Source organism: Mauremys mutica, chromosome 1 (assembly GCF_020497125.1).
Source record: "Mauremys mutica isolate MM-2020 ecotype Southern chromosome 1, ASM2049712v1, whole genome shotgun sequence".
Classification (NCBI taxonomy): domain Eukaryota; kingdom Metazoa; phylum Chordata; order Testudines; family Geoemydidae; genus Mauremys; species Mauremys mutica.
This window is the reverse complement of record NC_059072.1, coordinates 211106052-211133022: the sequence shown is the minus strand read 5'-3', so window position 1 is coordinate 211133022 and position 26971 is coordinate 211106052. Positions and strand designations below refer to the sequence as shown.

At 42.7% G+C, this 26971-nt stretch overlaps 1 protein-coding gene across 4 annotated transcripts in view; it reads left to right on the top strand.

Moving 5' to 3' along the window:
• DDX3X (DEAD-box helicase 3 X-linked) overlaps nucleotides 1–26401 on the top strand; it is a 33495-nt gene extending 7094 nt beyond the window's left edge. The window contains exons 4-18 of one of the 4 annotated variants that reach the window (XM_045002686.1): nucleotides 2487–2621; nucleotides 4937–5060; nucleotides 6577–6738; nucleotides 6830–6929; nucleotides 10493–10628; nucleotides 14609–14694; nucleotides 15766–15864; nucleotides 15941–16101; nucleotides 18415–18559; nucleotides 18671–18815; nucleotides 19169–19350; nucleotides 19458–19575; nucleotides 21319–21475; nucleotides 23011–23156; nucleotides 23858–26401. In XM_045002686.1, the coding sequence (XP_044858621.1) occupies nucleotides 2487–2621; nucleotides 4937–5060; nucleotides 6577–6738; nucleotides 6830–6929; nucleotides 10493–10628; nucleotides 14609–14694; nucleotides 15766–15864; nucleotides 15941–16101; nucleotides 18415–18559; nucleotides 18671–18815; nucleotides 19169–19350; nucleotides 19458–19575; nucleotides 21319–21475; nucleotides 23011–23156; nucleotides 23858–23943 (1982 nt within the window). In that variant the 3' untranslated portion in view covers nucleotides 23944–26401. Of the gene's footprint in view, nucleotides 1–2486; nucleotides 2622–4936; nucleotides 5061–6576; nucleotides 6739–6829; nucleotides 6930–10492; nucleotides 10629–14608; nucleotides 14695–15765; nucleotides 15865–15940; nucleotides 16102–18414; nucleotides 18560–18670; nucleotides 18861–19168; nucleotides 19351–19457; nucleotides 19576–21318; nucleotides 21476–23010; nucleotides 23157–23857 lie in introns of all 4 variants that reach the window. The other 3 variants (XM_045002684.1, XM_045002687.1, XM_045002688.1) reach the window with 3 other exon arrangements.
• The last annotated feature ends 570 nt before the right edge of the window (nucleotides 26402–26971 follow it).

Here is a 26971-nt window from a genome sequence, read left to right as displayed (position 1 = left end):
TCTTTAAGCCTTTTGGTTTTTTACTCTGCTATATCCCTGGAGTTTTCATGGCTCTCTTTACAACAGGAAATATCTGTAGCTACATGAAAAACTACTATTCCAATTCAGGGCCGCCACCAAGAAGCTGTAAGTCCATATCAGTGCGCTGATGTATAACTATGCTATTCTATAGCATGAGTTGAAACTGGCTATACAGCAGTGACTCAATGTACTAACAAGCGATGTTTGAGTTTGCAATTTTTTTCGTTTTAAATTGGCAGTTATCCTTTCTGACTGCATTTCAGCTGTTCTGGAGATATGTATACTAGCTGCTGCTTGGCTTAAAATGTTTTTATGTAACACTTTAAGGTAGTCAAATATAGCTTAGGTCTGTAGAATCTTATAGTGAGCTTATATTAAGAAAGTACATGTATCTGGTATCCAAGCAAGCTTCAAAACGAAGCATTTTGATGCTGGCCATTTGTTCATGGGCTGTAGTTGATAGTAAGTAACCTTTTATACCAGCTCTAAAGCAGTAGAAAGACATGAGTATGGATGAATTCTTGCTTTTCAGTAGTACCGTAGGGCTACATTAGTAAGAAATTGCACCCTTATAGACTTATCCTTAGGGTAGTTGTGCTCTTAGCCAAATCAGCTAAGCCAGTAGCATTCTGCATTTAATCACCATGGATGGTGTAATCACCCTGGATAGATGAAGAGTTCGTTTAAAAACGAGGTTGGTTGGGTTTTTATACCCTATTACAACTTCTAGCATGGCTTTCTCTAGAATTTTACTACCAGACCACATTGCCTCAGTAGACATGTGGGGGATGAAAGGTTGCCATTCCGCTTATGGTGAAAGCCTAGTAAAATGACTTTGGCAAAGATTACCAGTAAATGGCTATAAAGCCAAGGTCTCGACAAACACTTGCAGGATAAGTCAACTTGCATCAGACTTTTATTTCTAACAAACATTACAGTTCTATTTGCACTATGGTTTAAGAGTTCTCTGTATTTGGAAACAGATGAAAGTCATCATGCATAATGAGTCTCAAAGTTAAAATTGACTTCCACTGGCTTATTTGAGTTGCACTTGCTCATGCAGAGGAAAGTGTGTGCAGGCTAACTTGAACACTTGCATGGGTATAAATGACATTTGGTAAAATCCTGTATGTTGCTTGCCATGTTTTATTTCATCACTAGTGCAGTTCACCGTTAAAAATACTGTCTCCTAGTTGTTGCTAGTTAATGGCACAGTTCATTCCTTAAGCTTGTAATCTGTTCTGCTTGCCTTCACAAATTTAAGATTACAATTCACTCAGACTGAAGACTCACTCACTCATACTTTCTCTACTATGATGTTGACTGCCTTGGTATAGATGTTTGTCTTTGAGTGGCTGCATGCCTCCTTTACTAAGGCATGGTTGAAACAAAGCTGTGCTACTTTAACTGAAAGCTGGACTGACTTTTAAAACAGGCACACCTTTGTGTGGTGACACTAGGTCTAAACCTTGCTGAAACTAATTCACTGTGCCCATATCTTGCTGCCTCATTCCCTATATGAAATGAGGATATAAATCTTCACCTCCTGGGATCTGTTCTTTTCTGTACCAGTGAAATCTTAACATAGCAATTGAAACCTCTCCAGAAATGCAGCCATTAACTCTCTGGACCCAGTCATTGATTCATTGCTAACCACATCTATTCCCCTTTCTTAAAAACTAGTTCTTACTATGACCTGTCTTCCAATACTGCATTGCTAGTAAGGCTTGTCTGACTAACAGCTTTGCTTATGTGGCACAGTATACTACGCAATAGTCCAAAATTCTTAGGAGTTCATCCTGTGTAACTGTCTTCAAGTGGAAAAACATACTAAAATCTGGCTTTCCTGACTCTTAAAGGAATCCTGATGGTTGGTTTATTCTAACCTATCCTGATGGTTGGTTTATTCTAACCTGTTAACTAAGGAGCAGATAAAAGGTTGGCGGGGAGAATCTTAAATCTCCCTCAATTGCTATTTCAGTTACCTTCATATGAAGTACTAGAGCTATTCTCAACTACCCAGAGTTCTTGCAATAGGCTCTATCAACTTATAGTATGGCAATAACCATCGTGCACAGGATACTCTTAATGTTACTGAAACATCATCTGAGCTATCTAACTAAACTAGCTTTCAAAGGAGCCTTTTCAACGAACTCAGAGTTTGTTTTGGCTGAGTTTGGAATCTCTTCTCCATAAGAGTTAACAGTTTGTGAACAATGTTTAGTAAACAAGAGAAACTGTTCTTGCCATGGATCCTTCCCAATAAAGTGGTCTGTAGCTCCAATTAAGGATAGGGACCTAAAAGGATCCCCTGCCTTTGGAAGGATTCTGTATTGCTGCAGCTTTTTGCGTTCTGGCAGTAAAGGTTACACCACCTCTGGATTGGTGCTATGGAGCTTGCAAACTGCTCACTGGCATGAGTTACATTTTCCTTTAATTGTTTAACTTTTTATTCTCTGCCAAAGATTCCCCCAACTGGGACTCTGGTCGCGGAGGTAATGGCTATATGAATGGCTATGACCGAGACAGCCGGATGAATGGCTATGATCGTGATCGCAATGGGTTTGGATCTAGAGGAGGATCTGGACATGATGACAGAGGTGGGCGAGGGGATTGTTAAACTCTCACCTTTCAGCCAACAGCACTCCTGCAATTTGGTGTGGAGACAAGATACTCTACTCTAACTAGAGAATAGTTTTCCTCCCAAAAGTTTCAGTTTGGTTTAAATTTGTAGCATGTGAAACTGAGATCTCACATGAATGCTAGTGGCTTATGAAGTTGGACTTATTAGTGCACATGGTACTGGTTTAGTGCTGAGCTGCCTGTCTTCACCTACCAGGATACAAGAAATGGGGCTTACAGGCCTTAACTGAAATTGGGGTGCCATTGTTTGCTGCTATATTATACATGGATAGAAGGTCTGTTTTTGAAGAGTTTACACTGTAAACGGAGAATACGAAAGGTAGGAGTCTGCTACAGTCTAAAACAAGAGTAATGCAACCAAAGTGACTCGCCCAAGGTCATGCAGGAAGTCTGTACTTAAATAAGGAATAAAATGGATTTTCTGGTTCCCAGTCCAGTGCCATAACTACAAACAAGACTTCTAGCTCAAGTTGAGTAATCAAAACATCAGATTCCAAACTTTGCCCCTGGAAAGCACCCACAAAATGAGAGTACTCTACCACTTTTTTTTTAGTGTTGCTGGTGTGTAAGGGATGCCTTAAAACAGGCACTCCTCTATTCATTAAGCTGCCTTGCTAATAAAGGATTTTCATGTTTATTGATCTACATTTTGAGATGTTAGACTGCAGGTTGGCTGGCCAAAATGCAAATATGGTCCTAAAACTTTTCCCAAATCAAAACCAATTTAAGTGTCAGTAAGTGCTTTTAGTCACTCTAAATTACATATAACTATCACAAAACTTCAACTTTGTCCTTAATGACAGATTTACAGATGTATGGAGTCTTTAGCATTTGTGGTCCCATATTAGATATCTCACTTTGAACCCTCCTGGTGTGGTTACAGGAAAGGGGAGTTGTTTGGCTTAGTATTTCATTTCCCGTCTCAAAACAGGTAGGCAAAGAAAGAATTGGGATAGTCTATATTATGCAACATGTAGGCGCTCTTTTGAATGAGCCTTCAAGAGCGGATAATCTATTTCAAAACTTCTGGATGCAAAGATAAAATTTTACACAGATGTAGTGACCCCTTCACTTCTGGGTGGGAGTTGAGGAGTTTTGCCTGCTTTTCTTGTAGGGGTTGGAGAAATCTGTTCTTCTATTCAGCAGTCAAAGGAGGCTGGAGCTCAGATTTATGAACAAGGGGGCGGGGGGAACAGCTTGATGCTCCAGCTCCAAAGTTTTCATGTTTTCAAGGGTAGCAGTTTGCTATAGTTTCAGTTTTTGTTAACCATGTATGCTAACATAGCGATTGAGCCAGTCATTGGTGTCTTGTCATTATTTGGAGTACTATGAAATTCTAAGGAATGAGATACTATGGCTGGGGTATGGTGAAGAGTGGCTTCATTAAGTGCCCATGGACATTCCTTCCCAGAATGTGATTAGACTAGTAAATTAGAGCTCAGTGTGCTTTTAGATTGGGGTTTTTAACTGCAGCAGTTCGGGTGCAATTCAGGTTATGAGCACAACATGCTGAGACTATTTTATACTAAGTTGGGGTAGCCACGTTTACTGACCCTCCAAGCCACATTAGACAATCTCAGAAGTTCAAAAGCCGGGATGCACCTGACAGGGCTCAGGGCTTCAGCCCTGCTCCTGCTACAGCCCTAAGCCTTGGCAGGTGCACCCCACAGGGCTGAAGCTCCAAGACCCCTCCACCCTCTCCCCCCCCCTGCATTGGACAGAAGTCCCAACCCCCCACCCTGCTGCAAGGCAGAGGTCCCAAGCTTCCCCTCCCCCAGGACTGGTAGGTGGAGAATTTGGGGTGGGAAGAGAGAGAAGAGGAAGTGTTCAAAGCTGCACTTGAATGGTAAGAGTTACATGTGGCTCACAAGCCAGTTTGGCTATCCCTGTACTAAGTCCTTGTTTTATGTAGTTAAGTAGTGTAGATTTAAATAACTGCATAGTTGGACTCTAAAATGTGAATCTCTTGCTTGACCTGTCGTTTCATTAGTACTGTACAACTTTCCAATATTCTCTAACTACATGAGTATAGCTAGCCATGTGTCTGAAATCCATCTCCTGATCTAAATCACTCTAATAATAAAGTGTGGGGGTGGGGAGAATGCACTCTGTTGGAGTTTACCTTTTGGCTAGCTCCTAACCCATGTGCACCTTCATGGTGGCTTTAGATTGAACTGAGTCTTTTGCTTGTTAAAATTGGGTTGTTACCCTCAACAGAGACCTATTACTTTTCTAGTCATATAAAAGTCAACCCTTTTCTTTCCATATCTAGGATTTGACAGTGGGTGGAATTCTGGTAGAGACAAGGATGCATACAGCAGCTTTGGTGCTCGGAGTGACCGTGGGGGAAAATCGAGCTTCTTTAGTGAACGTGGGAATGGGTCAAGAGGAGGAAGGTTAGTATCTTCTTGCTCCATGCAGTGTAAAACTAACTTTTACATCAGCACTAATAAGTTTTATGGTAGAACTATCATCTTGCTTCACTCTAGCTTCAGGTCTCCATATGACATGTAAACAGGGCTATTTAGTAATTTGGGGCAGCAGAATGAGAACCCTGCTTGGAAAACTAGTCTTTCAGGATAGGCAGTATTGTAAATAACTTAAAGTAGTGTTTCTCAACCTAGGGGTCATAAGCAGGGCTGGCATTAGCAGGTAAGAAGCAGGGCAATTGCCTAGGGCCCACAAAACTCAAGTACATGGTTTCAGCCCCATGAGGCAGCTGATTCTGGGAGCCCCTTGCTGCAGGGCAGCTGAAACCCCAAGCTTAAAGTAAGGGGTTGCCAGCACAAAGGTTGAGAAACACTGACTTAAACTGAGTGAATTGATTTGAGTCTTTGGACTAGCTAATGACATTGGAGTTGTAACGATTTGCCACTTCTGTGGAATGGCAATAGGATGCTTGCATCACAGGTGAACACTTACTAGTTATTGGGAGCAAGTGCTTAATGTAAAATGACAAAATTGAAGTTAGAATGTTCTCAACATTTTTTTCCTCATTAAAAGTGTAGCTGAGAACAAAATCTGAGTGAATTTAATAAAACAATTGGGTAAGACTCTTGCAGGTTCTCTCCCTTTATTTGGTCAGTTCTAAACACCTCATGTTTGTATGCACAAGTGTGGTGAGAATGACCTTTTTCGCCTCGTTAGTCCTGTATCCTGTATTTTTCTCAAACATGGTTTACCAGGCCTAAAACTAAACGCAACCCAGGTAAGGACTTTTTTTTCCTACATTTTATCCAAAGCCCAGTTTACAAAAAGGGAGCATGCCTGTATAATGTAATCATTGACATGACAAAGGGCCAGGTGTACTTGAGTTGAGAATTTCCATTTGTATGAGCAATAAAATATAGGAGCAAGTAAAACTTGCCAGTTGTGAATTTTTACTATAAAGTAGTCAATGAATTAACACTGCTTAATGTGCCTCCCCTTTGTACAAAACTGTCACCTTTCTAGAATGGGTGTCCACTAAAACCTGTAATTCAAACACATGTAAAAGGGAGAATTCTGAATTACCATTCTACAGGTAAATATCAGTTTCTCTCAACTTAAAACTTCTTAAGTAACAGTATTTTTTTAAAAATAAACTCCTATAACTAGTTAGCTTCCTAGTTTGATTATTAAGCTTATCCATGCTCTGGTTTACAAACAATTGAGCAGTTAATGTAGGAAGCAGCACTGTTTTTTCCCCTAAAACATTAGTCACTAACTTTTACCGAACAAAGTATATGTAATGTACACCAGCTTGATGGGCAGGGTTCTGCTTTGTTGAATTTGATTCCAGATTTGGAATATAACATTTTATATTTTACCTAATGTGTGGAATTAATATGCAGCTAAACATAATGGGCCTCAGTTTGCATGTCAGACAACCACCCTTGTTGAGCTAGATTTTTAAGTAGGTTTTTTGTTTAGATTTGAGGACCGTGGAAGAGGTGGTGACTATGATGGTATTGGCAGTCGTGGTGATAGGGGTGGCTTTGGCAGATTTGACCGTGGTGGAAATAGTCGCTGGTCTGAAAAGTCAGATGAAGATGACTGGTCAAAACCACTTGCACCAAGTGATCGTCTGGAACAGTGAGTAACTTAACTTCATTTAGGTATCCACATGCCAATCAAATCTAGGTTAACTACTAGAATACTGATGTCTTCTATCGTCTCCTTTCAGAGAGCTCTTCTCCGGAGGCAATACAGGCATTAACTTTGAGAAATATGATGACATTCCCGTTGAGGCAACAGGCAGCAACTGTCCTCCACATATTGAAAGTGTAAGCTTATTAAATTTTTAATATTGAATCTAGATTTTCAGTTGCTATATACCAAGTAAACAACTGACAAGAGAAACCTGATGAATCTGAGAATTGGTGCTTCTAGTGCTTAAACTATGTCCAGCAACTTTTTCCTCCTGATATATAATGGATCCACCATACTTTAGTGAATCAGAAAGCATGACAGAACAGTTGGTAAGCAAACTATGAATGGTGAGATTCACTTGTTTGACAGCTTCCCTTATGTTGCTTTAATAGCTACATCATAGGTGTGCAGCTGAAAAGATTTCACCCAGAGAGAAGCATATGTGTTGAAGTGTCTTGTAAGTTTTCGGGTTTTTTGTGTTAAACCTGTTGCGATGTGCTTATAGTAGATAAGGTTAAAGAAATGCACCTTGCACTTGGAGTAGAAGGTGGTGAGGTTTATGGCCCTCAGTTCCTCGGAGACTTCATTCTAATGTCTCTTCACCCATGGAGAAGGCCTTGTTTCCTATGCAGACTTTTTTCTCATTGAGAATTCCATTGTGTACTCCTGACGGAAATCTGCACCCAAAAATTCTATTTTAAAATTCTGCCAATTTGTCAAATAAAATGTGGAGGCTCCAGCATGGCAGTAGGAGCACCCTGCAACTGTTCCTCCTTCCCCTCCCAACTCAGCGGTGAGGCTGCACCCAACCCTGACAACACAAGGGCCTGCCCCTCCACACCAGGTATGGGCAGACACTCAGCTCAGCAGGATCCTAGTGTGGGGTGAGAGGGTTCTGGGTGTAGGCAGCTCAGTGGGGGATATGGATGCACAGGCTTATTGGGGGAGGTTCTGGGTGCAGGGGCAATGGGATGCTGCACAGGGGGTGCCCAGGTGCTGGGGGTTGGTTGGGTGGGGATATGGGTTCAGCTGTTTGGGGATCTGGGTGTGGGATGCTTATTGGGGCAGTGCAGGGGGTGGTATGGTGGGTGTGGAGCAGTGCTTCCCGCTGCTGGGTTGGTTTCTGAGGGTGTCTGACCCAGCCCCAGTCACTCTCCCCCTGCAAGGGAAGTCTTGTCCTGGCCAGCTGGGACAGAGCCTGGTGTAGGGTAGGAGCCACTGGCTGGAGTGTGTCTTCTCCCTCACACACCCACCACCCCCAATTGGTGATTTACCTTTCTGCTGCTGCTCCAGGTGCCCAAAACAAATGCCTGTGCTGCTTTGGAGGAGCACATGACTGGTCTTGGGGCTTCCTAGTCAGTCACTTTTCTGTGAGGGTATGTGAATTCTGTCAGTGAGCAGTAGTGCAGTATTCCACTAGGAGTACATTGTTAACAACTTTGCTCCTCTGGCACAGTCTTAGTTGTAACTTTAGACTGTCTTGGTATCCTGGGCCTACACCAGGTGTTCTCAAACTTCATTGCACTGAAATCCCCTTCTGACAACAGTTACTACATTGCTGGGACTCAGGCTCTGCCCCCCCCCCCCCAGTCAAGTCTAATGCTGGCCCAGGTTACCCTATTAAAATGCAGTGCAGACATTTTGGGCTCTTGACCCCCACTTTTTGCGAACTGCTGGCCTAGACCAAGGAGTGCTTTGAGGATAAGGACAGACCTAGAACTTGATTCAAAATTTTATGGGAAGCCAACTTAGAGTGGACAGGTGTGATGTGCTCATAGTAGCTTGTGTTGCTGAGGTGATGAGCTGCTGTGTTTTTATACTAGCCAGAGTTTACAAAGTGAAGTGTTTTTATGCCCAGGTATGGTGTATTGCTGTAGTCCAGCTGAGAGGTGACAAAGACATGAATGACTGAGGCCAGGTCTTCACCGTGATGGGGTAGTCTCCTGGCCAGCTGGAGATGTTAAAAGCATTACTTGTGGCTATTGTGATGTGAAACAGTGTCCAAAGGAATCCAAGTGCACTCCTCAGTTACAGACTGAACTGACCAGTTGTGAATGTGAATGTGAAATCTGTACCATGGTTGTGAACTCAATAGTTCTCTGCCCACCAACATCACCTGTTTTACCAAGGTCCGCTTCATCCAAGCACTGGGCCATCTTGATGGTGCTTGTGTTGTGTGCTGAAGGATAGGTAGTTGAGTCCATGTGATCTTAGTTTGTATCTGAATCCAGATTGTGCTGGGTCTAGTGTCTACAGTTAGATGAGCTTGTAGTTGGCCTCTTGCTCATTTCTCTGAGCTTGCTCAGGAATGAGAGTTTTGACAGTAGGCAGTAGATGGCTAGGATTGAAATATCCAGGGTGGGTTACTTTGTTGGTCAGAATATTGTATGTTTTGAAGGAGGAACAAAAGGTGGTTCCTCTGAATCAGCTGTTCATGACCCATTCACAAGCCAGGAAGGGCATGGGTTGGCTTCATGAGTCTTTCCTTAGAACTCCTTTAGGGGGTGTCCAGAAGTTACTGCTTGGGAGTCTACTCCAGTGGAGTATAGCCATTGCGACACCTCAGGTTACTTATCTCTAGTAACTCCTGTTACTGTACAGGTGCCATCTTGAGCTTTGTGGCTGAGAAGGAATTGAAGTGGTGGCAGATCTGCTCCTCCCTAGATGCCTTTTTTGCATCAAGGCACAAGTATGTAAAGGTCACAGGTCTGGACCTGTGGGTACTGCTGACTGCACTCTCTGATCAAGAGTGCATGGGTGTAGGCATCCTATGATGGACCACCCATAGGGACAAAACATCTCAAACTTCAGTTAGAGCAGAATTTATCTGGACAGTATGGTGAAATAGGGCAGCAACAGGTGAACACTGCTTTCTGGATACTGCTTAAACACAGCTTTCTGGGTTTTTGTCAGGCAACCTGCAGTGTAAATAGTGCTTTGTCATAACAGATGACTTTGGTTGTTCTCAGCACATGTGATGGCCTGCCATATGCCAGTGATCAGGAGACCTGCTATGTAGTCAGTCCACAAGTGCTTTGAGACCACTAATAAATTTTTGCTATCTGATTAGTGACAGCCTTTCTGGCATCTTTATGATGAACTGAGAAACCTGCAAGTCATGATCAGTTCAACACACTGGTCTATTGTGCAAGATTAAACTCTGAATTAAGGACCACTGCAGTACTCTAATGACAGATTTCATGGGAAAGGGGCAGAGAAGGAACCTAGTGATGCTCTTCTGCTACTGGCTGGTGGTTTTTTGGCAACTTCAAAGCCTGAAAGGTTTTATTGGAGGATATCTTGGTCTATAGAAGTGGTGCAAGAGCTTGTTCTTGCTTCAGTTGTAGGGATGGTGGTTGGGTGTGTTTTTAGAATTTTTAGATGACATCCCATGAGGAGACCACTAGTTCTGTGGTTTTATGCATAAGTCTCATTTGCTTGGAAGCCTGACTTCTGATATGAGCATTCTACTTGGTATTAAACTTTTATGCTGCTTATACATAAAGAAAGAGGAACCAAATGGGTTTTTTAATATTCAGGTTTAAAATCTGTTAAATTATATTTTTGTGTACATGTACTGAGCAGATTAATCCTATGGATACATGTCATTTGGGCTGAGCTATATTTTTCAGTGAGAAGGTTCTGAAGTCAGTCCCCCACTAACTTCTCCCCTCCACCCCCCCCAAATGTCTTACAGTTCAGTGACCTTGACATGGGAGAAATTATCATGGGCAACATTGAGCTCACTCGCTACACCCGTCCTACTCCCGTTCAGAAACATGCTATACCTATCATCAAGGACAAGAGAGATTTGATGGCCTGTGCCCAGACAGGTAGGTTTTTGATCTTGCACCTATAACAATATTGACTTTCCAGTTCAGCTTGAAATGGGGGTGGGAATTCGATCAAATCTTGAAGCTGCAGATCACTAATAGGAAAGGAAGCAACTGCTCATGACAGACAAACTTAGTGCTCCTGCATTTCCTTCATACTGGGAACTGTAGCCTGTTATCCTTAGAGCAAGAACAACACACTAGCACAAAATCTGGATTGACCAGTTAGAGGTGAGGGTAACTTACTTGTCATGCCCTCCTCTGTGGATGCTAGGTGCCTCTTAGTACTTAGAATACAGCATTTTTAAGGTTTTAGTACATAACTTGATGGCAGAATACGGTTGCTTCTGCCAATTCAGACAATTGCTGTGTTTTTATACTGTTCCTTTGGCCAAAGTGAGATCAGTATTAACTCAATGTAGGGCAAGGTGTGGGGGGTAAAATTCTGCCTTGAGTTCCTGGTTCAAGTGTTTGCTCATGTCCATTCCATTGTAGGCGTGTGTGCTTGCCACATGCACTTGTGCCAGAAGTGATGTGTGTTCCCCCCCAGTGGTATCCATAGGGGACCCAGCTCTGATGCCCTTTGGAGTGGCATGCATATGCATCAGTATAAGGCACATCACCAGCTCCCCCACCCTCTGTTCCTTCTTACTGCCAGTGACAGTGCTGGAACATCTCCTTGCCTCTCTAAGCTGCTCACAACTAGGCACAGTTGAGAACTTTCTGTATAGGGTTAGAAATTTTAGGTTTTTTTTATAGTTCCCTTACTGTGGATTTAGTGTTTTAGTCCCAAATGATACTTAGCCTAAGGACAGAGCATGCCCTGGTCCCTGGGCTTCAAATGTGCCTGTTGCAAGAAACTCTTGCCAGTCAGTGATTACCATAGAAGCTGTTTGAAGTGCTTGTGGGAAACCCACATTAGTGATAAGTGTCACGTATGCAAGAGCTTCAGACCACAGAACAAAAAGGAGTGGGATATTTGTCTCGGCGCACTCATTAGAGTCAGCCCTTACTCCGGCCTCAGAGCCAGCCAGATTGGGTTCTGCTCCTAGCACTGCAGCCTCATTGCAGAGCACATTGCTGACACTGGGTTCAGACCAGTACCAAGCCCTATCCCCTGCTACTGGCTAAAAAGTAGAGGCTGGGAGGGGACGTTCTCCTGTGTCCCATAAAGGGAAGGAGAGGGCTGGAGAATAGCAAAGACCCATGAGGCCTGAGTTGTTAAGCCCACTTCAAGATCCACCTGCCACCCCGGGGAGTGGTGGAGGCACTCAGCACCTGACGCTGCTGTCCACACTGGAGGCCTTTCAGGCCATTAAGGCTATGGATGTGCCCTGTTTGAGGGGTAAACGGGCTTTGGGACCCTTCCAACAGTCCCCATCAGTGCTGCACCACTCCTTGCCACGGGCTATCCCATCAGCGTTTGCTTGAGTGGCACCATCAGCCCACGGACACAAGTTGGCTTGCCTGCCACAGTTCCTGGTCTGTCCCTGGGCTCAAGGCAATGATTGCCAGTGGGCTGGCATAGACCCACAAAGGCATGACACCAATCCCCAGAGCCCAGGTGCCAGGAGCACCCAAGACACTCTCCCAGCACATGGCACCGATCCAGAGGATTGAGACACTGGTCCCCAGAGTCCTGTCACTGGACCAACAGTACAGTTCATCACCAGCATGTCAGCAGTCTCCAGCATGTCAGTCTACTCGCTCACATTCCCACTCCTACTCGACAGAAAAGCATCGATTGCTAAACATCAAGCATCAATTGTCAGGGTACCAGCACCAAGATCGCATCACTGAGAGCCATTGCCCTCGTACAGATCCTCTGCAGAGTTTTGGGACTAGAACTGTCAGGATTGGGGTAGACAGGTGGCCATGGCACTGTCCTGGTCCCCCGGACATGTATCCCCCTCAGACTTCAACAGCCAAGAGATCCTGCCCACGGGCTTGGATCATCCATCAAGAGCACCTGCCTTCCCCTCTGGGGGCCATGCTGTCACTGGTGGCCAGGGCCAGTGGCAAGCCCCCTGGCAACTCTGGAACCCCTAAGGATTTCCCCAACCATTGCAGGGGCATAGGCCAGCCTTGGGTATCGGACAGACTGTCAGCGATAGCCTGTCACCTACCTCAGATTCAGGCGTGGTGTCAGAGCAGGCTCCCTGGGTTCAGCAGGGTTGGCAGACCTGTACCTGCCTCCTCATCTTCACCTGATGAGGCAATAGCAGAGCCCTTTCACCCACTTCCCCCAGGACCATGCCAAGGCTCACCAGGAGCTCTTGAAGAGGGTCACCTTGAACATGGGGCTGGAAGTCAAGGAGTTGGCAGAGCCCTTGGACTCCTTGTTTGATGTACTGAGTACAGCAGCTCCTGCCAGGGTGGCATTGCTGGTGCACAAGGGAGTGATGAAAATCACTAGGGCCCTGTGGTAGACATCTTCCTTCCTGCCCCCATCTCCAAGTGGGCAGAGTGAAAATACCCTTAACAGGGACATAATATCTTTATACCCACCTTGCCCCAAACTCACTGATTGTCAGCAGCTAATAGCGTAACAGACAGGGCCAACTGGGATCAGTGCCTAAGAACAAGGAGGCGAAGAGGCTCAGTCTCCTTGGTAGAAAAACTTTTATGCTACATAGACTCCAGCTGAGTGGCCAACCACCAGGCCTTGCTTGGCTGTTATGATCTAATAGCTGGCAATCCATGGCCAAGTTCTGACTCACTGCCAGAGGAACCCAGGAAGGGTTTCCTGGCTATCAGAGATGAGGGCAGTGGCCAGAGCAGCCCTACAAGTGGCCTCAGATGCAGCAGACTCTGCAGCCTAAACCATGTCCTCAGCTGTTTCAATGAGGTGGGTGTCCTAGTTGGTCATTGGGCCTTTTAACACAAGTTCAACAGTCAATCCAGGACTTCCCATTCAATGGTCTGGCACTGTTTTCAGAACAAACAGTAAATTGCACAGCCTGAAAGACTTGAGGGTTACTTTGTGCACCATGAGCCTATACATGCCAGTGCTGGTAAGGAAGTGGCTTAAGCAACAACTGACCAAGGTTGGCTCCCAAACCTATGGGTCTGAGCCCTTCTATAAAAAAGGCGTGAGCTATAAGCACCAGCAAGGCCACCAGTCAGCATCCTATACACACTTGAGCTCCATCCATAACCAACTGGGTGGTAAGCAGGCATTTTGAGGGTGTGCTCCAGGGTGACCTTCCAGCCTGTGATGTGGATCCTGCTCCTCTGTTTTTCAACTGTCTCATGGAACTGGTGGTGGCCTCCTGCCCAGCTGCCAGACCTACTGTCACAGGATCATTGGTGGCATGCAGGAGCCAGTCTTACCTCTCTCCACCTCAGCTTGGATGCCGCATGCACTCTAGTTAGGTACAGCAGGTTCTCTTGGAAAGCAGCCCTCCACCAGAGCAACTTAACTGGCAAAGTGGAAACACTTCTCCTGCTGGACATCTGAGTGCAACATCTCCCTGACCAAGATGAACTGTAAAGACAACTGGGATTTCTTGCTTCATTTAAAGCACGTGTGCCAGGCCTTATCTTCAGTCAAGGTGCACCTGGCAGCAATGTTGGCTTTCCATCCTCATGTCCAGGGTAAATCTGTAGTCTTGCATAAGATGTCAGTCAGGTTCCTGAAGGGCCCTTAATAGCTCTTTCCACCAATCCGGGACCCAGTCCCACCCCTTATGCTGGTGCATACGTGCACCACACCAGAGCCAGTCATCTTACAGATGCCATAGGGGGATTGGGGGGGACTTCCAGCACCAGTGCATATGGTAAGCGCACACACCTGGAATGGAATGGACATGAGCAACACATCTCGAACACGTAACGCTTATTTCTTGCTTTGTTAACATCAGGAGCACAGTCTAGTTCAGCTAGGTTGTTTGGAATACTGTGTACGGTGTTGCAGCTGATAGCATCAATACTTCCATCAAGTTTTTATTGTCACAATTAACCTTTGTATTTCTTAATAGGTTCTGGGAAAACTGCTGCATTTCTTCTACCAATATTGAGTCAGATCTATACAGATGGTCCCGGTGACGCTTTGAGGGCTATGAAGGCAAGTTCTTAAATGTGCAGTCCCAGAAATGTTAAAACCAGCGCAGTCCCCCTTCAGGATTCTTTTCTTGCCTGCAATTCTTCTGTTAATATTTATTCTTTCTAGAGATGTCTGGTTATAGTATTCCTAGTAACAAGCAGTCTATTTCAGAAAGGCCTGTGCCCAATTTCTTACCCCCAATAATTTAGAGGGCAGTTTCAGAGAGCTGCTCATTTGTTGCTTGTCTGCTCACTTACAGGCATCGTGGTCCTCTTGTGTGTGGTTTTTTTCTTTTGGCTCAAACAAAAAATATTACCATCTAACACATCTTGTCTTCAGACACTCATAACAAAAGAGGAAGACCTTAAAACAAAACTGTGTGAAGCCAAATTTCAATTCCATTTAGGCCAGTGGAGGACCACAGAGCCATTCTTGATGGTCTAGGGACTAAACTCTTCTTTAGGACTAGTCAGATAATAGAAGTATGAAAGGATCTCTTGTAGTGTGGCTTCCAGAATGAAGGCTGAAAAAACTATACTGGTAATAAGCATGTCTTGTAGCCACTGAAAAGTGGCTATTTCTAAGTAAAGTTGTTGCACCATGGAGTAAGACATTTTGTTTTTTCCTCCAATAAATGTCAGTATTGAATCCCTTTTGTAAGATTTAAAAATAAGTAATGTTTACAGGGAGTCTTGAAAATCTCTGTAGTTCTGTTCCCTAAAGACATATTAGCTTTGTGTCACCTAGCATACCTGATGATAGTGTAGCTGGGACACAAGTCTTCAGAACCAATGCCTAAAGCATGATTGAGACTTTCTGTAGTGGAAGACTTCCTGTACTTTTTAACAACTCATAGCAACAGGTCCTTTGGAATATAAATAGCCTTGATTGCAGGTAGTCATCCAATTTAGAGCAAAGAAAGCTGTAGATGCTCTACTTGGTCTGTGATCCATGCTCAGCCACGAGTGCTGTGCTGGTGGCAAGAAAGTTTCAGAATTGTGGGGGAAGGATGTGCCCGGGGTTTGAAATGGCTTTAGTTTCAACTCTTTAAATTAATATGTATGTATTTATTCTAAATGTTCTGTCCTTCAGGAAAATGGAAGGTATGGACGCCGTAAGCAATACCCAATCTCTCTAGTCCTGGCTCCAACTAGAGAACTGGCGGTGCAGATCTATGAAGAAGCCAGAAAGGTATCTTTGGCAACTTGTCTATATAATATCCTGAGCTTTTTAAAAAAACAGAAAATAACTAGTTCTGTTCTTACAGTTTGCATATCGTTCCAAAGTTCGTCCTTGTGTTGTCTACGGTGGTGCTGACATTGGTCAACAGATACGTGACTTGGAACGTGGATGTCACTTGCTTGTGGCAACTCCAGGACGTCTGGTTGACATGATGGAGAGGGGGAAGATTGGATTGGACTTCTGCAAGTATGTGAAATGATCTTGGAATGTGACAGTCTTACAAATGTCTATAGAATTTCTGACAAGGTCCTGGGACTTAGCTGTTGGTTTTTAAACTGGAAAAAACATAAATGTAAACAGTAGTGATCCATAGTATTTTTCTCATGGTTTTTGCTGGACAGTCATTTAGGAAAGGCTTACTAGTTGAACAGTACAAATCCCATATATGCTTCCCAGGTTCTAAAACATGACAGTATTTGCAGAACACCATTTCTCTTTCCCTCCCTCCTCCTCCTCCCCTCCCCCCCCATGTTCCTCTGGTCTCACATTCAGATAATGGCTCTCTAGCAGCCTGCACCTATTTAGCAGTCTCCTACAAACTTGCTGCTTGTACTAATCTCTCATGCTGTGGATGAGACATTCTAAGCCCGTGTTTCTCAAATGTGGCCACCAGGGCCTTCTCTTGGGTCCACCACCTCCTGGGTAGTGATTTGGGGGGATGGCTGCCAGAAAGAGTTGGGTCCTGCCCGTTTCTGGAGCCAGAAATGCTGTAGAAGCAGGCAACTGGTGAGTTCTCCACCTTCCTGGAGGCAGTGAGGCTTGGGCTTCTGACTCCCACCATGTGGTGGTGGGCAGCAGGCCCCAGGCTCACCACTCCCTTTCTTCCCTCTTCGCCCTGGCCTCTGCTGCCTCCTTCAGCCACAGGGCAGCAGGCTCTGGCCCCAGCTGTGCAGTAGCTGTGGGCGCTGGCTCCAGGCTCACCACCTGCTGCCTAGCCCCCGCTGCCTCCTCCATCCCTGGGCTCTGACCATGTAGCAGTGGAGACTATATCCCTGGGCCCCAGCCACGGGGCTCTGGCCCCAGGCTCACCATCACCCTTGGCCCCTGCTGCATCTTCTGGTCATGTGACAGTGGGCTTCAGGGGCTCCCCCTCTTTCCAAATTACAACTGGCCCCCGCTGCCTTCCTACCCACCTCCCTATCCACAGCTTAATTTTCCCCTAGCTTGCCACGGTTGAGTAAATCTGCTGTGAAAAGTGATAAGTGTAAGTTCAATACTGCTTTTCATTGCCTCCTAGCTAGCTAGCAAGTCTGCTGCTGTGAAATATTAACAAACTTACAAATACCACTTTTCACAGGAGCAGGCTTACTAACTAGCAAATTTTTATTAAAAAGAAAAAGCCGGCAAAAGAAACAAAAGATAAGAACATGCAAAGCACCTTATTCTTGGTTTTAGTCTCTTTAGGTCAGGTAAAAAATTGAGACCACTGTAATTATTACTGTTTGTACAAAAAAAACCCCAAACCCTTCATAAATTACAATGATTTGGACATTTATGTGCATGTTTTTCCTCCTAAAATTAATTAGTATTTTTAGGAAAAATTGTCAGAGCAAGCAAGAGTTGGTGGCCACACTCTGAGGCCACCAGAAAATTTGTTGAGAACCCCTGCTCTAAGCTGAGGTTCCTGTGGGAATGATCATACTGTGTGCTCTGAGAATTTTGTTGTCAGACATTTGTAAAAGCGTGCCTTCATGCTGTTAAATTGACTGACTAGTTCTGCCATCTAAAACTACATATAGCTCATAAATACTTCCCAACTAATGTCAGGTCATACAAGTGGTCATTGAATAATCTTGGCATACTGCATTAAATATTTAATTGACAATTGTTTTAAAAAAGCCTGGTTTGTGTGTGGGGATTAAAAAAACTACCATATGTACTTGTTCGTTTATAAGCCAACACCCCCCCCCCCCCCCCAAATGAATAGGTAAAAATAGCAAAAACTGCATGACCCTTTCATAAGTGGACCCTGTATTTCAGGGGTTGGAAATCTTTGGCTCCCGGCCTGTTGCTGCTGGCAGGTCGGGACGTTTTGTTTAGAGCATCTTCAGGCACAGAGCTCCTCAGCTCCCAGTGGCCGTGGTTTGCCACTCCAGGCCAATGGGAGGCAGCAAGAAGTGGTGGCCAGCACATACCTCGGCCCACGCCACTTCCTGCTGCCCCCGTTGACCTGGAGCTGTGAACTGTGGCCAGTGGGAGTTGCAATTGGCCAAACTTGCAGATGTGACAGGTAAACAAACAGGCCCTGCCTGCCAGGGTACTTACCCTGGCAGGCTGCATGCCAAAGGTTGCTGATCCTTGTATTAGATATTCAATTCAATGATTCTGTAGAGTTTAAAATCATCAAATTTTGGTGTAGACCTGTTTATAAGCTGACCCCTGACTTTTGATGCTGTTTTTTTACCAAAATTATTCAGCCTATGAATGAGTATATATGGTAATCGAAGAAAAAACATTTCCTCACTGTAAGCAATTTTGATCCTATTAATCTAATCCCAGATACCTGGTACTGGATGAAGCTGATCGCATGCTTGATATGGGGTTTGAGCCTCAAATTCGCCGTATTGTTGAACAAGATACTATGCCACCAAAGGGAGTTCGTCATACCATGATGTTCAGTGCTACTTTTCCCAAGGAAATCCAGGTATTGTCTGGCTTGAGGCTTTTTTGACCTACAAGCTTAATGTATGTACTTTTTGAACTCCCCCAGTCTTTGTGGGGGAAAACAGTGGGAATTTTTTTGTCTACCTCCTAGATGCTTGCCCGTGACTTCCTGGATGAATATATCTTTCTGGCTGTTGGCAGAGTTGGCTCTACATCTGAGAACATCACACAGAAAGTAGTGTGGGTGGAAGAGTCAGACAAACGGTCATTTCTGCTTGACCTGCTAAATGCCACAGGTAAAGACTGTTTGGGAGAATTTCAACACAGCTCTAATGGCTCAGGTAATGAGAATCTATGTTAGGTGGAGGAAAAGCTGTTAGTCTTTTCCTCCGTTTTTTCATATGTTGTGAATGTTTTGGCTTTGACTTAAAACAGTATGCATGCAAATAAACTACTTGGGTAATATTAATATCATGGGAGGGGGAATGGCCTTGGTACTCATCTCTCATTGAATGAAGTAATGTAATAAATACACAATTAAACTGGAGCAGAAGATAAGAAACTGCCTTTTACCACAGTGTGGGGGTGCTAAATATTTGCAGATGTAGCATTACTGGTGGCAAATCTGTGGTTTAACTTCTTGCATTAGGTAAAGATTCACTGACTCTGGTGTTCGTGGAGACTAAAAAGGGAGCTGACTCTCTGGAGGACTTTCTCTACCACGAAGGATACGCTTGTACAAGCATCCATGGAGATCGCTCTCAGAGAGACCGAGAGGAAGCTCTACACCAGTTCCGTTCAGGCAGAAGCCCAATTCTGGTTGCCACAGCAGTAAGTCCCTAACCTTTTTTTTTTCTTCCTATAAGATGTTTAGCTTATTTCACTTGATTCTTGTGAAACTTTGCTAAGAGCTGACAGTTGAACTTCTTCACCATTAGGTTGCAGCAAGAGGATTGGACATTTCAAATGTGAAACATGTCATAAACTTTGACTTGCCAAGTGACATAGAAGAATATGTACATCGCATTGGTCGTACAGGCCGTGTGGGAAACCTTGGTAAGACTCTTTAAGTGCATTGTCTACTAAAAGATGCTCTTCAAATGTAGTATTCCATTGGGTTATAAGTAACATTATATACATTCTCTAATAGAGTAAACTTGAACTACAAAACGAAGCTTACTTTTGAGCTACTACTTCAGACAAACCCACTTCTAGTCTTTGCAGCAGTAATCTTCATTTCAGTTTAATTGAGCAAAATTCCATGCAAGTCTTATTGCTCCAGTGTCTCTTCCGTTGGTACCTTCACTGCCTATTTGACAAAACGCAAAGAAAGTGTTCTTAAAATAAACGTGCTGGGTCATCATATATTTTGTTATAGCAGTCTCAGATGTGGCAGAATGTGGGTAAAATGGAGCAGGAGACCTACTAATCTCCCCCAAGGAGTTCAGTCACAAATTTAATTTTTTTTAACAAGCATCAGCATGGAAGTGCGTCCTCTGGAATGGTGGCCAAAGCCTGAAGGGGCATACAAATGTTTAGCATATCTGGCATGTAAATACTTTGCAGCGCTGGCTACAAAAGTGCCATGCAAATGCCTGTTCTCACTCTCTGACATTGTAAATAAGAGGGCAGCATTATCTCCTGTAAGTTTAAGCAAACTTGTTTCTCTTGGTGATTGGCTGAACAAGAAGTAGGACTGAGTGGACTTCTAGGCTCTAAAGTTTTACATTGTTGCACAACTGCACTCCAACAAGACAAAAAAATCTACATTTGTAAATTGCACTTTCACAACAAAAATTGCACTACAATACTTGTCTGTGGTGAATTGAAAAATACTTTTGTTGTTTTTACTGTGCAAATGTTTGTAATAAAAATATCGAGCACTGTACACTTATGCAGAATACAAATTGAAATCAATATATTTGAATGTTGAAAAACCAAATTTTTTAATAGTTAGATTGGTATTGTGTTAACAGTGTGACTAAAACTGATTAATTGCAATTACATTTTAGTTAATTGCATATGTTAACTGATAAATTGACAGCCCTAGAAACCAGTATAGCAGAGTTCCAGTTGGCTTTTTAGAAAAAAAGCTGCTAAATACTTGCATGCAAGTGCGCATGGACCAACTGCCATTTATGCATGTTCTGTTAAAACAGACTATTTGGAATGCAGTCAGGTTGTTGCTGCAAGGGCTGGTATAACACCATAATCTGGATTAAAAGTATACCAAATCCTGTAGGCTGGTTACCTAACATCAGGTTAATAAAGCAACTTGCCACAAGAGAAGGCTCATTGAGAGCACGCGCGCTCTCTCTCTCTCGCGCTCTCTCTCAATATGAAGCAGAAGTGTCAAAGTGAATTCCCAGGGAAGGAAATGGGAAACAAAAACATTTGGATGTTTGCTGACTTAAGTCTCGGAGTAAATTCAGCATCTGCTAGGTATCTTCCTACCTGATAACCCAATTACATAGTATTCTCAGGCAATACAGGAAAAAAAACCTTTAGCTGTCAAACCTCAGGTAAAGAGAAACTAGCAAGCTTGCATGCACTCCTTCAAGCCTAGTGGTGTCTGACAGATACTTACTTTTATTAGGCAGCTTCCTGTCCCAAGACCGATTTCAAGTATCTTTAAAGTTCAGTACAGGCCTAGCCTGTTCAATATAAAACCCACCAACTAACTTCGTTTGTTTGTTCTCCTGTTAAGACCCTTTCTGTGTAGCTTAGATGAACTTGGACTTGAAGCATCATACCAAGTTACCTAATGTTGAGAATCAATTTCTTTTTTTTTTTTTTAAGGCCTTGCCACCTCATTCTTCAATGAGAGGAACATAAACATCACCAAGGACTTGCTAGATCTCCTTGTTGAAGCTAAACAGGAAGTACCATCGTGGTTGGAAAACATGGCTTATGAGCAGATTCATAAGGGTGGCAGCAGTCGTGGGCGTTCAAAGAGGTAACTTGACTAATATTTATTATTAATTAAGGGCATAATCTATTTTATGCCAGTTCCATGGTTGCAGATTCAGGTTCCTATTGCCTAAACCTTTGCTTTAATTACACTTCAGATTGGAGAGTTAGCTAAAACTCATCCATGTTGATATATTTTAGTACTGCTGTCTCTGATTGCACTGTGGTGCCTCTAAACTGCTCCAAGTTGTTGGTCTTTACTATGAAGGAAGGCAAAATGTTGAGTTGGAAATACAAATGATCTTTGAGAATTTGCTTTTCCATTAGAAACAGAAGTTTTTCTTTAGTTGGCTTTAAACTGAGCCCCTCATAGGAAGCCACATCTTGTCGTGTGTAAGTCCCCTCTATGCTAAAATGTCCTATTCTGAAAGTCTCCAAAATCCAGTTAAAAGAGGAGTTGTTCCTAATCAGTTTAAGAGCTGGATGATAATTTTGGGATGAGGAACAAGTAAGACCAACTATAAACAGTTGGAAAACCAGACTTACAAGATTTACTGTAAAGTGGGTTCTGACATTAAGCTGCTAAGCAGCTGAATTTGTTTAGCAAGTTAGCCCCACTCACTAAATCAAAGTATATTGTACTGCATTTTTATTGTTCACCTATAAAGTGCTTTTGCTTTATTTACATGTTAAAGGGAGCAGGATTATTTGTTTTGGAAAGGCAACAAAAGTGTGCTTTTTCCACTTCGAATAGAATAGATGTTTTTTATCTTTTTTAAAGCTGCTGTTATGCAGTATAAAGCAAAGTCTCAATCATATTGCATCAGCTGAGACACTTTTTACTGCTGTATGTGATACTTATTCTGTCCTATTAACCAATAAATTGCTGCTATGTGGACAAGAATATTTCTCAGTGCAGTGCTATACTGTGGGTTCCAAGCCAGTAAACATGGGGCTGAAGATATCTTTGTAGATGGCTATAGATTAAGAGGGAGTGATCTCCTCCTTCATATAGGAAAAACAACTCTAAATGGTGCAGCAGAATACATCAGCAGTATAATTAGTTTTTTCATATTACTTTTTTAATACAAAAACAGTGACATTTCATAAGCAATGATATATAGGTATCAGTTTGTGGAGTGTATTAATGGTATGTGTCACTAGTTCCTTAAATAGCTAGTACTGCTCTTCAGCTGTTTCCTCTACCCCAGTTGTACAGGGTGGGTTGTACTGCATCAGACCTACAACTGAACTCGAGAAAAGCAACTCTTGTGAATGTAGAATCCTACATTAACTTGCAGTAGGTTATGGTTTATTCAACTGAAAAGTAAGCTACGTTAGACCTTTTCCTCAGCTTATTTCAAATGGAATGTTAACCGACTTATGCTGTCCAACTAGCAATGAGAGGCTTGCAAGCAACAAACACTGGTGCTGAAACTAAGCAATAAGGGCACTGCTATATTTGGCAAATATTCATTTCAAACAGCTTTACAAAACTCCACCTTAGCTTTCAAAGCTGCTATCTTAATTGCATTCTACCAGAATGCACTAACACACTGAATAATATTTCTTTCTGTATAGTCGGTTCAGTGGAGGATTTGGTGCCAGAGACTATCGAACAAGTAGCGGTGGCAGTAGTAGCAGCTTTAGCAGTAGTCGACCAGGCAGCAGCCGCAGCGGTGGTGGCAGTAGCAGCAGCAGCCATGGAGGCAGCAGAGGATTTGGAGGTAATTGTCTGTCTTGTAATCAAATACAAAGGAGGGAGCTGGTGGTGGCAGCTTCAAAACAAGCTCTGAATCTTTTTAAGGAAAACTAGGTCTTGTCTTAAAACAAATAAAGTAGTCAACTCTTAAATTGGTCTGTAAGGGCTATGAATTTACTATAGTCTGTTACACTGAACCTAACCTAACAATTCAAAGGAGGATTTAGCTGGCACAGTATATTGGTTGTGGTACCCAAAATTATGGTAAGCAGGATACACACCAAAGCTTTCCTAATGTCTTAATTTTAGCTTTACAATACCATGTATGGTCAGTGTCTCTTTTTTTCTCTCCTCCTCCAGATCTCTCCTCCCTCCCCTCCCCCCCCACTCACTGTCTTGGTCCACAGAAAGATTCTGTCCAGGAAGAAGCAAAAAAAGGGGGTAGACTAGTGATTCTCAAACTTTTTTGTACTGGTGACCCCTTTCACGTTGCAAGCCTCTTGACTGCAACCCCCCTATAAATTAAACTTTTTTTTTAATTTGATCCCATTACAAATGCTGGATGCAAAGCTGAGTCTGGGTTGGGGGCCAACAGCTTGCAACCCCCCCATGTAATAACTTAACCCCTTGAGGGGTCCCAAACCCCCAGATTGAGAACCCCCTGGGGTAGACTGTAAGGATGTAAAGGTTTTAGTAAGTTGATGTGGTTTTGTTTTTCCCTAATAGGTGGTGGCTATGGAGGCGGCTTCTACAACAGTGATGGATATGGAGGAAACTATAACTCCCAGGGGGTTGACTGGTGGGGCAACTGAATCTGCTTGCAGCAGATATCCTACCAAACAAGCTAATATGGAAACCACATGTAACTTAGCCAGACTATACCTTGTGTAGCTTCAAGAACTCGCAGTACATTACCAGCTGTGATTCTCCACTGAAATTTTTTTTAAGGGAGCTCAAGGTCACAGAAGAAACAAAAGAACAAGCAGCCCTATTTTGAAGGTGAAGAGTCCATTGCTGTAGTCAGGATTAACTCCCCTCCCAGCCATCCCCAACCCCGAACTGCATTTCTGATTTTGTGACTGAGGATCATTTGTTTGTTAATGTACTGTGCCTTTAACTTTAGACAACTTTTATTTTGATGTCCTGTTGGCTCAGTAATGCTCAAGATATCAATTGTTGACAAAATCAAAATTACTGAACTTGAGCTAAAATCAAACCTTGGCACACAGGTGTGACAACTTAAACAGGAATCATCGATTCATCCATAATATTACAAAAACTTATGCGGTAGCCTGCATTAGGGCTTTTGATACTTGCAGATTTGGAGAAAAAAAAAAACCAAACAAACATCTTGAAGCATATCAATGGAATTCGTTTCTAATGTGGCAAAACTGTACTAAGTTAAAGTTCTGATTTGCTCACTCTATCCTGGATAGGTACTTAGAACCTGATAGTCTTTAATAAGCCATTCCAGTCATGATGAGATGATGTATGGATACATGCATACATTAAAAGCACTGTTTTTGAAGTTAATGCAAGTAAATACAGCAATTCCTTTTTCAATGTTTAGGCAGATCATTAATGTGAGCTAGCCAAATGTGGGCAGAATATTACAGGGAATGTTTAAAGGTCTGATAACTTGAAATAGTTTTTAGGAGAATTCATCTATTTAGACTTTTTAAAAATGCCTGCCATATGAAATTGAAATGGTAGAATGGCTGACCACGACAGTGACCGGTCCTCCTTAAGGGCCTGACTGATTTTGGTCTAATAACGCATGCTAGTGTTGATGTTTTTTGGTCAAGAGGGTATGAACAGGAAGAATTATGCAGCAGGCTTTATTTTAATGCAGATTCACATTACTCTGTTCAAGCTGCGTTGAGATGTTAAACTGGCTTACTGTAGACTTTGTAAAATGGCTCCAGAAGAGTAACAAACAAATCTTGAGATCACAGAGGTTGGAAATGTACATAACTGCACAAGGTTTCAATTCTGCTATTAAAGTGCAGTTTTAGTCAGTTTTAGTTGCATAGGTTTCCATTGTATTTATAGTCTGTTTATGCTAAATCTGGCCAAAGATAAGTATTGTCCACCAGTAAAATGCCTCTGCCACTTGGAATTTCTGTGCTAACTTTTGTGGCCAGAGCCATTATCAACTCTTAATCTACAGTGGCATAGGAAAATGGCAAAAATCTCCTAAAGTGCAATAGATTTTTTCAAGTGTATTGTGCCTTGTTCTAAAACTTTTATTAAGTAGGTGCACTTGACAGTATTGAGGTCATTTGTTATGGTGCTATTTCAATTAGTCTAGGTTTAGGCCCTTGTACATTTTGCCCATAACTTTTTACAAAATACTTCTTTTATTGCACATTCAGAGAATTTTATATATGTCTTGTGTGCGTGTCCTTAACTTCCAATCTTATTTTGTCTCTTGGAGATTGAACGCAGCTTGTCTAAGGAGAAGGAACTAGATTCTAAAATTTATTTGGGACCATGGGAATGATAGCTGGGAAGAAAACTATTTGCACACGAGATTTCTAGATACTTTTTGCTGCTAGTTTTGTGTAATATTTATTGAACATTTTTGACAAATATTTATTTTTGTAAGCCTAAAAGTGATTCTTTGAAAGTTTAAAGAAACTTGACCAAAAGACAGTACAAAAACACTGGCACTTGAATGTTGAATGTCACCGTATGCGTGAAATTATATATTTCGGGGTAGTGTGAGCTTTTAATGTTTAAGTCATATTAAACTCTTAAGTCAAATTAAGCAGACCCGGCATTGGCAGTGTAGCCATAACTTTCTGATAGTAAAACAAAAATTGGCAACTTAAAATTAAACATGCCAAGGTTTTGATACACTTGTCTTAAGATATTAATGAAACACTTCTAAACACTGATGTGAAGTGTCCAGATTCTCAGATGTTTGTTTGCGTGAGTTTTGTTTAGTTGTGTGTGGTTTTGTTTTTGTTTTTTATTTTTCAGTGAATGTCTGGCACATTGCAATCCTCAAACATGTGGTTATCTTTGTTGTATTGGCATAATCAGTGACTTGTGCATTTTAGCAAGTTTTATCAGCCAGCAATATTTTCAGTTCAGAAATAAGGATTAAAAATCATATGCAAAGAATGCATTTAAACTTGCTGAATGTAAAAATTCAACTTCAAGTCACTGTAGGTTTAGTAATTGCTTATTGTATTAGTTTAGGTGCTAGCACTGCATGTGCTGTGCATTACTCTTGATTTTATTAAAATAAAAAGTTGAACTGCACAGAGTCCACTCATTTTAAGTGTCGCTGTTTCACGTATCATGCCTGTAAACTGAATAATTTGGTGCAATCTCTGATCTTGCAACTTCATAGCACATTAGAGGGCTGGCTGAGATAATGAACAGTCTGGCACCTGACACATTTATGCTAGTACATAATACAGTAACAGTTGTCCTGTATAGCATCCATTGAGATGGGCAGGTGTTGCCTCAGTTGTAATGAGAGATCTGTATTCTGCAGTAAGTAGACATAAAAGGTGAGGTGTGGGGTGTGGTTTTTCTCTTCTCCTCTCTCCCTTCCCCCCCCCCCCCCCCCAATCCCTTACAGTGGTTTAAGCATTGGCCTGCTAAACCCAAGGTTGTGAGTTCAATTCTTGAGGGGGCCATTTGGGGATTGGTCCTGCTTTGAGCAGGGGGTTGAACTAGATCTCCTGAGGTCCCTTCCAATCCTAATAATCTAAGATTCAGCCCCTGCATGCCAGGTGAAAGGGCTCTAAAAGTCTCTGATCTGGCATGGGGACACAGCTTACTGAAACTGAGGAAGATTGCCACAAGTTGTCTTTTGGGGACACA